The 12,392-nt window shown below is 51.3% G+C and overlaps 1 protein-coding gene across 2 annotated transcripts in view; it reads right to left on the bottom strand.

The window, feature by feature from the left end:
- The window catches only part of NDST1 (N-deacetylase/N-sulfotransferase (heparan glucosaminyl) 1), a 59,830-nt gene that overhangs the window by 32,767 nt on the left and 14,671 nt on the right, over positions 1-12,392 (bottom strand). For both annotated transcript variants that reach the window (XM_011931592.1, XM_011931590.1), the window contains exon 2: positions 2,757-3,656. In XM_011931592.1, the coding sequence (XP_011786982.1) occupies positions 2,757-3,269 (513 nt within the window). In that variant the 5' untranslated portion in view covers positions 3,270-3,656. The remainder of the gene's footprint in view (positions 1-2,756; positions 3,657-12,392) is intronic.

The following is a 12,392-nucleotide window of genomic DNA, read 5'->3' as shown; positions in this document are numbered from 1 at the left end:
CCTTGCCAGACCCCTGCCAGGGTGTGTTTAGCTCCAAGTCACCTGGAATTTCAAGGATGAGGCATGACAGTGCCAGGAAGTAGGGATCCAGGTGAGGGTGACCCTATTCCCACCCTCCAAGATCTCACAGGGGCACACATTGGTCAGGACCACAAGACAGACACAGCGCTACCACCGCTGTATGCTGAACCTGGAGATGACAAAGCATGATAGCTGCCACGTATTGAGTGGCTCCGGTACCAGACAATGGGCTCAGTGCTCCCCACCCACCATCTTGTTTTCAACACAGACCAGTGAGGCAGGAGCTGTAATTGGCCCTGCTTTGCAGATGAGTTGAGCATTTTTACCCAGAGTCACTCTGTTTCTAAGTGACAGAGAGATCTGAACCTGTCTGGACTTTTAAGTCCCTGCTCTCACACTGCCCTGGGAATCCAGCATCAGTGGGAACTGGAAAATGAGTCTCCAGATCCCTGGAGCCCACAAACACTCCCCACTTGGCAAGTTCAGTACACAGCGGGGGAGCTGGTCTTGCGGAAAGAGTGGAAAGATGTACCTTGACCACCAGGGGGCATGCATTTGAGCAGAAAATCACAAGCCTCTGCTCAAAACCAAGGGTAGTCTAGTCCTAGGCAACAGGGTAGGAAGAGCACCAAGTCCTGGAATTACCACTGGCCCCACAGTGAGACTCTGAATGTGTCCCCACCCCTCCCTGGGTCTCCTGTTCACCTTCTGCAGAGCAAGGAATTGGGGCCAGACAGCACCCAGCTCCATTGTACCAATTATGCCCAATGACCACAGCCCACTGCCTGGTCCCCAGAAAGAGTGGGAGCTCTGTGCACTGGGTGTGACCTCTGATGCCACTTCTTCTGAATAAATGGCATGTGATGCTCCTGGACTCATCACATCGTGGTTAAGACTAAGGCCTCTGGGGCCAGACTGCTTGAGTTCAAATACCAGACCTATACTCATCAGAGGCGTAAGCCTGGACACACTGCTTATCCTCTTTGCCTCAGTTTCCTCCTATCTTAAATCAGGCTGCTAGCCACCTGCCTTGGTGTGAAGTGTGTGAATCTGCATGACGCATGTAGATGGTGCATGGCACTGAATGAGCACTCAATAAACGCCAGCAGTCCTGATGCTTTTCAGGCCTGGGGCTCTGAATAGAACTTAATGAAGTTCATGGCAGGAAAGGGTACAGAGTCCAAGAGAAAAGAGAAAAACAGACAATGAAGATAGTCTGACTTGATGTCATTGTAAAGCCATAAATCAGGCCAGCGTTCCCCTGAGGGCACTCTATAAAAGAAAGGGTTTTGTGATCAAGCCAGTTGAGAACAAATCTCACTGGTTGCTCTACTGCAGGACTTCTAAGGACCTTCAAATTCTTGGCTCACAATACCTTTCAGTGGCAGAGCTTCCTGCTGTACTAGTGTGTGAAAGAACATGCCATGAGAAACCCTGCAGGAGACAGGGCCCAGTGCACAAGCGCACCAGGAAGGCCTGGCACAAACGGGCACCCAGCAGCAGACACAGGCCACTTCTGACCCATCTCCCACTCCTCCTCTCCTGCTTCTCCTCTCCTGGCTCACACCAAGCAAGAGGCTGCTTTAGGACTTGTGCACTTACTGTCCCTTCTTCCTGGAAGGCTCTTTGCGCAGAAAGCCACACGGCTCCTCCCTTCACTTATTTCAGGTCACTTTATCAAAGACGACTTTCCCAAAATAATGTCAAGCTCCCACCCCCACTGTCCTCTGTGTCCTTTCCCTGCTTTGTTGCTTTTTGTACTGATCACACCTGCCCCATCCTGTGTTTATTTGCTCACTGCCTGTCACCCACCCACTCCCACAGCACTGAAATGCCAGCTCCATGACAGCAGGGACTTTGACTACTTCGATCACCGCTAGCACAGGACCACAAACACTGTGAGTGCTCAGTAAATATTTGTTGAATGAAGCAACAAATTCCCTGCCACCTCTAAAGCATCCAACTAGAGTCCCAGCTAGTGTCTGTTTTCATCTAGCAGGTCAGACTTCTCTGACCACAGCCTCTGGATCCCCCACCATTCCCAACCTCCCCACCCCAAGGACAGATTCTCTGTGACACCCTTTCTACAAGGACCCCAATCCCAGTGGTCATTCTGGGAGCCCCATAAAGCCCAGAGCAGCTCCGCATCTGCCCAGCAGGATTTCATTCTTCTCTTTCTCCTCATGCAAAATGGCTCTGGGTCAGGAGGTACATTAACGCTGTACTCCACCACCACCAAGAGAAAGAGCATGGGATAGAGAGCCCAAACTATCCATGTCTAGGTTCAAATCTCGGCTTCCCCACTTACAGGCTTCATAACCTTACATAAGTAACTTAACCCCCAGAGCCTTGGTTTGCTCATCTGAAATATGGGTGCACACGCCCTCCCTAGGGGAGATTGCCTTGACAGGTTTTGGGGCACCTAGCAGAGCATGCCCCTCTGACTTCACACTTATCCCTGTGGCCTCCTTTACACAAGCACCTGCTGTGTGCTGGACCCCATGCACAGCAGATGATCCCCCTGGCATACTCCCCTAATACTTACAAAGCACTTGCCAGGCAGTGGGCACCACATGCTCCCAGTGCTTTACATATACTCACTCATTTAAGCCTCCCAACAACCCCGGGAGGCGGGTGCTACCATTACACCCACTTCACAGATGAGAAGTCAGGCACTGAGCTGTGAGTCTGGAGAGGGGACTCTGAACTGCTCAAGGACCCTGCTTCTTGTGTACCTTGAAGAAGCCAATGATGCCCACGCCGTAGGCCACACAATACTTGTCCAGCAGCTCCCGGTTCCAGGCGTCCAGGTTGACATACTTGAGGATGTTCTCATAGATGATGAGGGCGAAGCGGCCACGGCCCTTGTCAGTGAGCGTGGGCATGTCACCCTTGCCCGGCGCAATCTCTGTGCGGTATTTGAAGCGGCTGGACTCCAGGATGGCCACCACCTCCTGGCCCAGTTGCGAGTAGAGGCTCTCCACAAAGACCAGCACCAACGGGTCTGTGCGGGAAGGGGTGGCTGCCTGCACAGGCTTGAGCGGCAGCAGGCGACTGGGGGCCACGGGCGGCGGGTCCCCGCAGTCAGGCTCTGGGGCATCCGCCGAGGGCTCCAGGCCTCGCTTCCAGCCATATAGGTAGTAGGCCGAGATGAAAACACTAAACAGGCAGAAGACGAACAGCAGGAAAAGGACAGCCTGCGGGGACACGTGCCGACACAGCCTCCGGAGGCATGCCAGGGCAGGCATCCTGGCCTCCGAGACCTTGGCCACCGGAGGCCCGGCCTGCCCTGGCTACCCCAAGGCCCCACACAGGAGGAGACACGAGAATCGTCCACTGACCAACAAATTCACAGAGACTTAGGAAGCAAGGCCCTTGTGGGGCACTGGGAGTGGAGGATCTGGGCCCTCGGTCCTTCCTCCCAGCCAGGGGCGCAGTCCACAGGCTGGTCACGCTCCTTCCTTCCTCCGCGCCCCTTTATGTCACCATGGCAAACCCTCGCGTGGTCCTGTGCAGAGCAGAAGTGCCCCAGGGCGTCAGGGCCTTCTGGGGGTGCAGGGCAGCAGGCCAGAGGACACTGGGCAGGCCTGGGGGTGCCGCATGCCGCTCACTCCGTGAGGCCCACGGGACTAAGGCTGTGGAGAGTGGAGAGAACAGGAGCGTCACGTCAGAGTGTGGGCTTCAGGGTTCAGCTAACAGTGGACACACGGGAGCTGACCTAAGAGTGCCCAAGTGCAAGTACGGCTGCTGAACCAAGGTTGCATGATTTGCAGCAAGCTCTTTAATATCTCTGAGCCCCAGTTTCCCCACTTGTAAAATGGGGCAGACAATAAATAATATGAACCCATCTCACGAGGGGTTGGAGGATTAAGTCCAACAACGTTTGTAAATGACTTAGAGCAGTACCTAGCAAATGGTATCCACAAATGGGAGTTGCTATTTTTGATCACTATCAGAGTCCAAGACTAGGCCAAGGAAAATCCAAGAGCAGGAAGGATGGCGAGAGATGATAAACATTTGCACAGCCTGGGAACTAGAGGTAGAATTCTAAATCACGACTGAATACCACATCCTCACCATATTCCATTCCCTTCCTAACCCGTTGCTCTCTTTGAATGAGCCCAGCAGCCCCATCTGATAGATGGAAAGACTGAGTCTCCATCCGAGGAATGAAGGCTCAGAACGAAGCCACGCCGGGATTCATTAGCGGGCTGTGGGGCATGTGTGACTTATCTGTGTGAGAAGGCCCCAGGTGACCATTACACCATCCGAGCATCAGTGAGCTCATCTGTAACACCAGCACCCCCGCAGCTCATGGCTGTAGCTGAGTGTTAAGCAAATGTGTCTGAGGAGCTTGACACAAGAAACATGGCAGCTGTCGTATTTGCCCCTCATGTAACCAGGCCTCTCTCATCCTTGGGGTACGTACCCACAGGTGCACACAACAGCCCAGGACAACAGGTGACCAGCCTTCCTGAGGATCGCTATACTGCCACAGGATGCAGAGGGGAGGCCTCCCCTGCCCTGGACCTTCTGTCCACCCAGGCAGCCAAAACTCTAGGTTCCAGCCTCCCCCTCAGCCTGAACCCCCCGCACCCAGGCCATGCCTCCTGGACTCATCTCACTGGAAAGAGTTAATGAAGACCCACATACAAGACACAAAGGCCCCAATTCTCTCATCCCAACAGCAACCCCAAACACAGCCTTCCAGTCTCACTTAAATAGTAATGAAGTCACAAAAAGTGAGATTTCCCAGCAACCTAAGGAGCAACTTTCTTTTCTTTTTTTTTTTTTAGGCAGAGTTCACTCTTGTTGCCCAGATTGGACAATGGTATGATCTCAGCTTGCCACAACCTCCACCTCCTGGGTTCAAGTGATTCTCCTGCCACAGCCTCCCGAGTAGCTGGGATTACAAGCATGCACCATCTCGCTCAGCTAATTTTGTATTTTTAGTAGAGATGGGGTTTCTCCATGTTGATCAGGCTGGTCTCGAACTCCTGACCTCAGGTGATTCGCCTGCCTTGGCCTACCAAACTGCTGGGATTATAGGCATGAACTACCACACCTGGTCCCCAAGGAGCAACTTTCTATCAGTCACAGCGGCTCAAAGCTAGCAGGAGAGTTGCCCGGGTCTAGATGGAAGGTGTAAGAGCCAGGGCTAAAGAGGCTGGGGGGACTTCAAGACTTGAGCCCAGCCTAGGGGGTAAAGATCTTTGAAATCCCTTCCAGCCCCAAGACCACACGATGTGCTCGGCATGGGTACAGCATGCCTCAGACCCAACAGCTGCACTTCCAGGAATTTATCCTAGAGGTATTACTGCACAAGTGCATAAAGATGTCTGCACAAGAACACAAATCCTAGTGCTGCTTATAACAGCAAATCCCAAACAATGGGAGATTGTATTTAGGAATTATAACACAAGGGTCAGGCGTGGTGGCTCATGCCTGTAATCCCAGAATTTTGGGAGGCCGAGGTAGGCGGATCACTTGAGGTCAGGAGTTCAAGACCAGCCTGGGCAAATGGTGAAACCTCATCTCTACTAAAAATACAAAAATTAGTCGGGCATGGTGACAGACACCTGTAGTCCCAGCTACTCAGGAGGCTGAGGCAGGGGAATCACTTGAACCTGGGAGGCGGAGGGTGCAGTGAGCCGAGATTACATCACTGTACTCCAGCCTGGGCGACAGAGCGAGACCCCATCTAAAAAAAAAAAAAGGAAATTATAATACAAGCATCACGATGAAATCCTAGGCAGCCATTTACAATATGTTGAAGAAGGACATGTACTGACATAGAAATATAATTACTATATATATTGTCAAAGTCAAAAACATTTATAAAACAGTTTGTACGTGTGGTCACAATTTTGTTAAACATTTTTGTGCATAGGCTAGAAACTGGTGCTAAATGCAAAAAAAAAAAAGAAAAAGAAAAAGAAACATTAACAGTGATTATCTCTGGGTGATTTTTATTTCCGTTTTTTGTTTGTGAAATGAGGAGGTGATTAGGACAACAGGTATGGTCTCAGCTCTGCCATGATGCACTGTGTGACCCCCTCTGGGCTTCCTGCATCTTAGAAGGGCGTTGGGACACGTGATCTCTGGGGTCTCCTTCACCTCCGATATTCTACATTTCAGTGCCAGTACCCTGAGGAACCAGAGGCAGCCAAGAAAATGGGCATCTGCAATGCAGTGGGATAAGTGTGACAGACGAGGATGGGAGGGGTATTCGGAAGAACTCAGGGGCCCTTAACTCTTCTGGCAGGGGGAAGGAGGGGACAGGGAAGGCTTCCTGGAGGAAGGATACCTAAGTTGACCAGAATAAGAAGTAAGGGTTGGGCAGGGGTAGATAGAGGAAATGGCACATACCACAGCTTGGAGATAAGAGCATGTGTGGCGCTTTCCAGGGACTCCCTGCAATTCTAGCTGAGAGCAGGGCAAGAAGGAGCAGGTGTCCTGGGCAGAGCCAGGAAGGCTGGGGTGACTGGTCCTGTTTATACTCAGGGTACCCAGGTGTCCCATTTACCACTGATAAGGGCAGCCTGTGGCAGCAGCCCAGCCCCACCCCTTGGCCTAGGGCCAGGACAGAAGCACAGTGGAGAGGAGGTGGGGATGCCCTGATGGTGCCCCGCCCACGTTGGCCACCCAACCCCACGGAAGCGGGGGAGAGCAGCCACCAGCCACTCCTCGCAGGTCTGAGTGCGGTGGTCAGTGACCCTCTATTAGATTAACAACCTTTCAGAGTGTGAATTATGCAGCTCAGAGCCTCAGGAATGTGGAAGCCACGAACCCCTGTGGGAATCTGACATTTTTCAGACATAAAAAATATGCACATTAAAAAATGCACATAGTTGCCAGAGGTTGGGCGTTGAGAGTATGAATCAGCGGAGCAAAGAGAATTTTTTTGGCAGTGAAACTATGTGTATGAGACGACAATGGTGGATACATGTCATTATACATTTGTCCAAACCCACAGAATGCATACCACCAGGGCTGAACCTGAAAGTAAACTATGGACTCTGGGTGATAATGATGTGTCAATACAGGGTCATCTGTTGTAACAAATTTACCACTCTGGGTTGGGCACAGTGGCTCACACCTGTAGTCCCCTGACCCTGGGAGGTGGAGGCAGGAGGATCACTTGAGGCTAGGAGTTTAAGACCAGCCTGGGCAATAAAGCAAGATCCCCATTTCTACAAAAAAAAATGAGCCAGGTGTCAGAGAATGTGCCTGTAGACCCAGCTACTCAGGAAGCTGAGGCAGGAGGATCACTCGGGCCCATGAGGTCAAGACTACAGTGGCCATAATCGTGCCACTGCATTCCAGCCTGAGCGACACAGCAAGATACTATCTCAAAAAAAAAAAAAAAAAGTACCACTTTGGTGGGGGATGTTGATAATAGGGGAAGTTGTGTGTGTGTACAGGGGAAGAGGGCATATGGGAAATCTCTGTACCTTACTTTCAATTTTGCTGTGAATGTAAAACTAAAAATCTAAACAATAAAGTCACACACACACACACACACATATATATATGTACACACACACACACATATGCTAGAAAATGTCATAATGGTGTGGTGGCTCTCGCCTGTCATCCCAGCACTTTGGGAGGCTGAGGTGGGCGGATCACTTCAGGTTAGGAGTTCAAGATCAGCCTGACCAACATGGTGAAACCCCATCTCCACTAAAAATATAAAAATTAGCTAGGCATGGTGGCAGGCATCTGTAATCCCAGCTACTCAGGAGGCTGAGGCAAGAGAATCACTTGACCTGGGAGGCAGAGGCTGCAGTAAGGCGAGATCGCACCACTGTACTCCAGCCTGTGCAATAGAGCAAGACTTCGTCTCAAAAAAATATATATCATAATAATTTCAAGGAGTTCAGAGCCTCCCTGTCACCCATCCACAGACCTAAAGTCCTAGACTAATGGACCCTACTGGTTACACGTGCAGACTGGAGCCAAGTGGCTTCAGTTCAAAACTAAACTCCACCACCTAGTAGCTGTGTAATCTCGGGCAAGTTATTTAACTTCTCAGTGCCTCAGTTTCCTAGCATGTAAAATGGAAATTCTACCTACTTCCCACGGTTGTGAACATTAAATGAGTTGATACATAAGATGCTCAGAACCATGCCCGGCACACAGCTGCTGTTATCACGCACCCCTGTTGCTTATTTAACATACTTATGACAATCCCTCACGATGCGGATCACAGCTTAGCTCACGAAGTGCTTTCAAGCTCATCCCTCTCTTGAGAGTCTGACAGCCCTAGGACTCAGGCAGGGGAGGGGAACTCATTTCACAGAGGGAGAGCAAGGGCTGAGGCAGGCAGGCACCAGACACACTTATTACACAGAGGGCCAGGCAGCCAGGGCTGCTGTCCTCCTCTCACAGCATGCCTGAAAAGCAGCCCTATCTTTGGGGGCTGTGGCCCTTACTGGGAGCTGGCTGGCTGCCTGGATAGAAGCCGGGAAGCTAAAGATAAGGCCATGGCAAAATGCAGGGCAAAGGGAGAGCAAGGTAGCCCCTGTTCTCAGAGAAGGCCAAATACCCTGGGGTGCGGGTGGGCGGGGGGATGTCAGTTGCTTTGTAGCAAAGTGCTGGCCCCTCAGCCTGCTGGCAAAGAGGATTCCAGCACAGCCCCTCTGCAACCCACTCAGCGGCTGCCACCCTCCACCCAAGGCCCTCCTCACCCGCCTGCACTCCAGAGCTCCCGAGGCTCAAGGGATAAATAACTGAGGGGCTCCTAATCCCCCTGGAGCCACCAAGGCCTCAAGGACAGCTGGGGCTGAGGCCTCAATGACCCCCACCACCCTGGGCCTGCTGGGCCTCGCAGACATCACCAGCAGTTTCCCCTAAATTCCAGCCTCACCCAGACAGTCACCAATCTCAGGCAAGCATCGAGGCTTTTGCTGATGAAATTCCCATTGCCTGGAATGCCTCCCCCGACCCCTTGGGACACTTACTCATCTTTCAAGATCCCAGTTCCAAAGTCATGACCCCTCTGAAGTCATCTCCAACCACTGCCCCCTCTCCCACTCCTAAGTCTCATTCCTCAGGCTCCCGCCTCATCCCCACTCCACGGTGCAGAGGCTGAAAACCAGGACCATGGAGCCCAAACAAAATGCAGACTGTGCTCTTTGGCTTGCACAGTATTTTTCTTTAATTTGGGATTTGTTAGCAACATTGTTAAATCAGGAGATTTTACATAAAAGTCAGAACTTCCAACTTTTCTCTAAAGAGGGCAAGTTCTGGTGACACTGGGCACACATCCTCACCCGCCACCATCAGCCGAGGCACTTAGAGAGCCAGCCTCAAATGGGCTGTGTATCCTGCAGTTAACACCATCAGCATCTCTATGTACAGTCTCACAGCCAACCTCTTCCCTTCATTTGGCTTCCTGCCCAGGCCCTGGGTGTACCTGAGCATGTGGTCTGTGCAGAGTAAACTGGTGGCATTCCTACACATGGCTCTACCTGTAGCCTGCAGATCTGTGGGACAAGGCCAGGGCTTACTGACCTCTGCACAGGCCCTCACCGGCACCCGGCACAGAGCCCTCAGCACAAAACATGTCGTTTCTTCTTCCTCCCCCCATGCCTGGGTGCCACTCAAGGGCAGGAACCAAGTCTGATTCATCATGGAAGCTCCCGCTTTTCCCAGGGTCAGGTCCTTATTGAATACTCAGGATATGAATGAATGAGCAGCTGTTATTATTTCCAATTTACAGATAAGAAGACAAAGACTTCAAGGTGAAGTGACTGGCCACAGTCACATGGAAACCACCAAATCTTGACTCAAATGGGTTTCCTTCCTGACTCTGAGTTTGGTCTTTCATTCCTCCATGAAACCCAAGGGTTTCTACAATAAAAGTAACACCAACAACGTTATAATTATCATCATTATGAATACTGCCGCCATACCTTCAGCACATACTATGAGCCTGGCACTGTGCTAAGCACTTTTTTTTTTTTTTGAGACGGAGTCTCACTCTGTCACCCAGGCTGGAGTGCAATGGCACGATCTTGGCTCACTACAACCTCTACCTCTCAGGTTCAAGCAATTCTTCCACCTCAGCCTCCCGAGTAGCTGCGATTACAGGCACCCACCATCATGCCCGGTTAATTTTTGTATTTTTGTAGATACAGGGTTTTGCCATGTTGGCCAGGCTGGTCTTGAACTCCTGACCTCAGATGATCCACCCACGTCAGCTTCCCAAAGTGCTAGGATTACAGGCATGAGCCACTACGTACAGCCAGCCCTTTTTATACCTCATTTCATGTAATCCTTACAACTAATACTGTTATCCACATTTACAGTTGAGTAAAATAAGGCTCAGAGAGGTTAAGTCACTTGCCCCACATCTAGTCAGTGGCAGAGCTGAAATGTGAACCCAGACCCCATGGGTGGGGGAGATAACTCCACAGCCTTCAGAGGAACCTTGGCTTGGGGTAGGCAGGGGCATGACGGGAACCTCAGCCACAAAGGCCAGTGGCCCACAGTCCTCAGCCAGGCTCCCACTGCACTCCCCTAGCCCTAGTCCCAGCTTTCCCTACCAAGGTGCTGAGGATAATGAATGAGATGCTCTGGTCGTCATGGAGATGCCATGGCAACGCTGCACTTTTGGGAAATACCACGGTAACCGTGGCCACTGCTGTGGAGTTGAAGTCACTCTATCTAACATCCCCACCTGAAAACGCTCCCCTGGACCCATAAGAGAAGAGGGGCAGAGGTACAAGGGCCTTCTTACAGGAGCAAGTTGTCCAGAGACTGGGACCAGGGAAGGGGGTCCAGCTTGGGCCTGTGATGAATGCGTGGGCTCCAGGAATGAGCCCAAGAGCTCCGTAAGAGCAGGTATGGAGACAGAGCAAGCCATGCCTTTCACGGTGAATTGTGCCCAGTAACCCAACTCGCATGTACACAGTGCCTACTGTGCACCAGCAGGCCTCCTGAGAAGGGCTGTGCACACCCTTCTATTTCACTCTAGTGACAACGGCTAGCATAACAGTTAAAGGCCCAGACTGGAGCTAGCCCGCCTGAGCTTGAATCTTTGAATCTTCTCTTTCTTTTTTTAAGAGTCTTGCTCTGTTGCCCAGACTCACTCCAGCCTCCTCCTACTGGGTTCAAGCTTTGAGCAATTTTTGAACCACAGCCTCCTGAGCAGCTGGGATTACAGGCGTCCACCACCACACCCAGCTAATTTTTGTATTTTTAGCAGAGACGGGGTTTTGCTAAGTTGCCCAGGCTGGTCTCGAACTCCTGACCTCAAGTGATCCACCTGCCTCGGCCTCCCAAAGTGCTGGGATTATAGACATGAGCCATTGTGCCCAGCATATTTTCATTTTTTGAGACAGTGTCTTTCTCTGTTGCCCAGGCTGGAGTACAGGGGCACATCACACTTACTGCAGCCTTGACTTCCCATGCTCAAGTGATCCTCCTACCTCAGCCTCCCAAGCAGCTAGGACTACAGGCTTGCACCACCATGCCCAGCTAATTTTTTAATACAGACAAGGTATCCCTATGTTGCCTAGGCTGGTCTTGAACTCCTGGTCTCAAGCAATCCTCCTGCCTTGGCTTCCCAAAATGCTGGGATTACAGGTACGAGTCACTGTACCCAGCTGGGGCTTGAATGTTGGCTCCATTATTTACCAGCCTCATGGCCTTTGAGCAAATCTCTCAACCTCTCTGAACCTCAGTTTCACTAACTCTAAAATGGGGTTTACACTACTTATCCATCTTGCAGGGCGGCTGCCAAGACAAAGAGAGATGAGGCATGTAAAACACCGAGCTCAGTGCCTGGCACACGGTAATATAAGCTAATAAAATGATTACTCAGTAACAGATTTGGAAAGTGAAGCTCAGGAAGGAACTGGCCCAAGGCCACATATCAAATTAGTAGTCAATTGAGAAAGAGAGAGGAAGGGAGGCCAGGCTGACGCCAGAGGGAAGGAGCAAGAGAACGGGATCCAGGAAGGAGGTCTGAGATCTCTCTGGGAGTGCGGAATAAGCAAAGGACCTGTTTCCTCATCCTATATTTATTGAGCACCACTAGGTGCCAAGCATGCCACTAGGCACTGAAAATGCATTGGCGACCATGACCTTCCCTCAAGGGTTTCTAGAGGTATCTGAAACCCAAGGTTTCATGTCTCTGGTACGACGTGGCTGCAGTGAATGGGGGAAGATGCCCACGGCCTTTAATGCTCACCCAGCCCACATTTTATTTCCAGCCTAGGTCACTATTGACAATGCCCTCTGTGGACCACACACCTCTCCCCACTCCCTCAACACACACACCACACTCACATGCACATGACAGGCTCAAATGGCATCATCATAGACATCTGGGCCACATGCACAGGGGGTGGGGGATGAGA

Source organism: Colobus angolensis, unplaced genomic scaffold, assembly GCF_000951035.1.
Source record: "Colobus angolensis palliatus isolate OR3802 unplaced genomic scaffold, Cang.pa_1.0 Scaffold90, whole genome shotgun sequence".
NCBI lineage: Eukaryota > Metazoa > Chordata > Mammalia > Primates > Cercopithecidae > Colobus > Colobus angolensis.
The sequence above is the reverse complement of the archived record's forward strand: the minus strand, read 5'-3'. Positions and strand labels throughout refer to the sequence as shown.